Source organism: Phyllostomus hastatus, unplaced genomic scaffold, assembly GCF_019186645.2.
Source record: "Phyllostomus hastatus isolate PE091 unplaced genomic scaffold, TTU_PhHast_1.1 phas_contig_58, whole genome shotgun sequence".
Lineage (NCBI taxonomy): Eukaryota > Metazoa > Chordata > Mammalia > Chiroptera > Phyllostomidae > Phyllostomus > Phyllostomus hastatus.
Genome location: NW_025333916.1, coordinates 24,468,684 through 24,470,069, shown reverse-complemented (window position 1 = coordinate 24,470,069; position 1,386 = coordinate 24,468,684). Strand labels below are relative to the sequence as shown.

General features: G+C 37.9%; 1 protein-coding gene across 1 annotated transcript; it reads left to right on the top strand.

The window, feature by feature from the left end:
- Positions 1-505: 505 nt before the first annotated feature.
- Positions 506-835, top strand: LOC123824814 (60S ribosomal protein L31-like). Its single transcript, XM_045848220.1, has one exon. The coding sequence runs from the start codon at positions 506-508 to the stop codon at positions 833-835; it is 330 nt and encodes a 109-aa protein (XP_045704176.1).
- Positions 836-1,386: the final 551 nt, after the last annotated feature.

The window sequence follows — 1,386 nt, the reverse complement described above, 5'->3', positions numbered from 1 at the left end:
CCCAGACATCAAGAAGCAGAAATAAGCTGTGCCCACTCTGCTGACTATATCTTTTCTGAATTCCTAACCTACAGTATCCATTAACATAATAAAACAGTTTCTGTTTACAGAAAGTTTGGAGTGCCATGTTATGTAGCAATAGTAACTGGAAGAGCTTTCTACAAATATCATTGGTGTTTGCTAATTAAGCACCAAAGCACAAGAAATATAATATTGCAGGTGACCTGCAGAGTCATGTGAACTTTTTCTCAAGTTTAGCCAGATTACTCTTAAATTCTCCCAAAGAGAAAAACCTCTAAACTTAATGAGAGTTTCTGAAATATTCATTAAAATGATCAAAACAGATGTTACATTAAGACAAGGAAAAGACTTCTGGTATGATACTAAATGGAAAGAAAACAAAATGTCAATTTTTATATGTTATTATTACCCTAGGTAGAGATTGTTTATGCAAATGAATAAAGTCTGGACCTTGGGGCAGGCATAATGACTCCCACAAAGGAGGATGCAAGAAGAAGGCCCTTCTGCCATCAACGCGGTAGTGACCAGAGAAAACACCACCAACATTCACAAGTGCATCCATGGAGTGGGCTGCAAGAAGCACGTCCCTCAGGTGCTCACAGAGATCCAGAAATTTGCCAGGAGGGAGATGGGAACTAAAGATGTGCTCATTGACTCCTGGTTCAGCAAAGCTGTCTGGACTAAAGGAATAAGAAATGTCCCATGCTGGATCTGGATGCAGTTGTCCAGAAAATATAATGAGGATGAAGATTCACCAAACAGGCTCTATACGTTAGCCACCTATGTACCTGCCACCACTTTCAAAAATCTATAAACAGTTAATGTGAATAAGAACTAATGGCTTATTATCAAACTTATAAAACTGCAGAAAAAGGAAAGAAAGAAAAAGTCTGAAAGGCAGTGTAGAAACATTAAAATAATTGATCTGGTATTGTGGTAAAATCTCCTAGGAACTCATTCACATAGCTGTAAACACTTCCTTAGTTACATAATCTCTGTGTGTCTCACTCTTCTTTCCTATGACATGGAAATAATAATAGTATTTATTTCATAGAGTTCTTATAAAAATAAATGAGAGCCCTGGCTGGTGTGGCTCAGAGGACTGAGTGCTGGCCTGTGAACCAAAGGGTCACTGGATTGTTTCCCAGTCAGGGCACATGCCTGAGTTGCAGGCCATGTTCCCAGTAGGGAGAGTGCAAGCGTCAACCACACATTGATGTTTCTCTCCCTCTCTCCCTCCCTTCTTCTCTCTCTAAAAATAAATAAATAAAAATCTTTAATAAAATAAAAAAATAATAATTTTTATAAATGAAATGTGGTAGAGCTAAAATAGCACCTGACACATGGAGATTAACAAACCATTAG

Coding starts and splice junctions, on each gene's coding strand:
- LOC123824814 (XM_045848220.1), top strand. CDS start 506: ATGCAAGAAGAAGGCCCTTCTGCCATCAACGCGGTAGTGACCAGAGAA.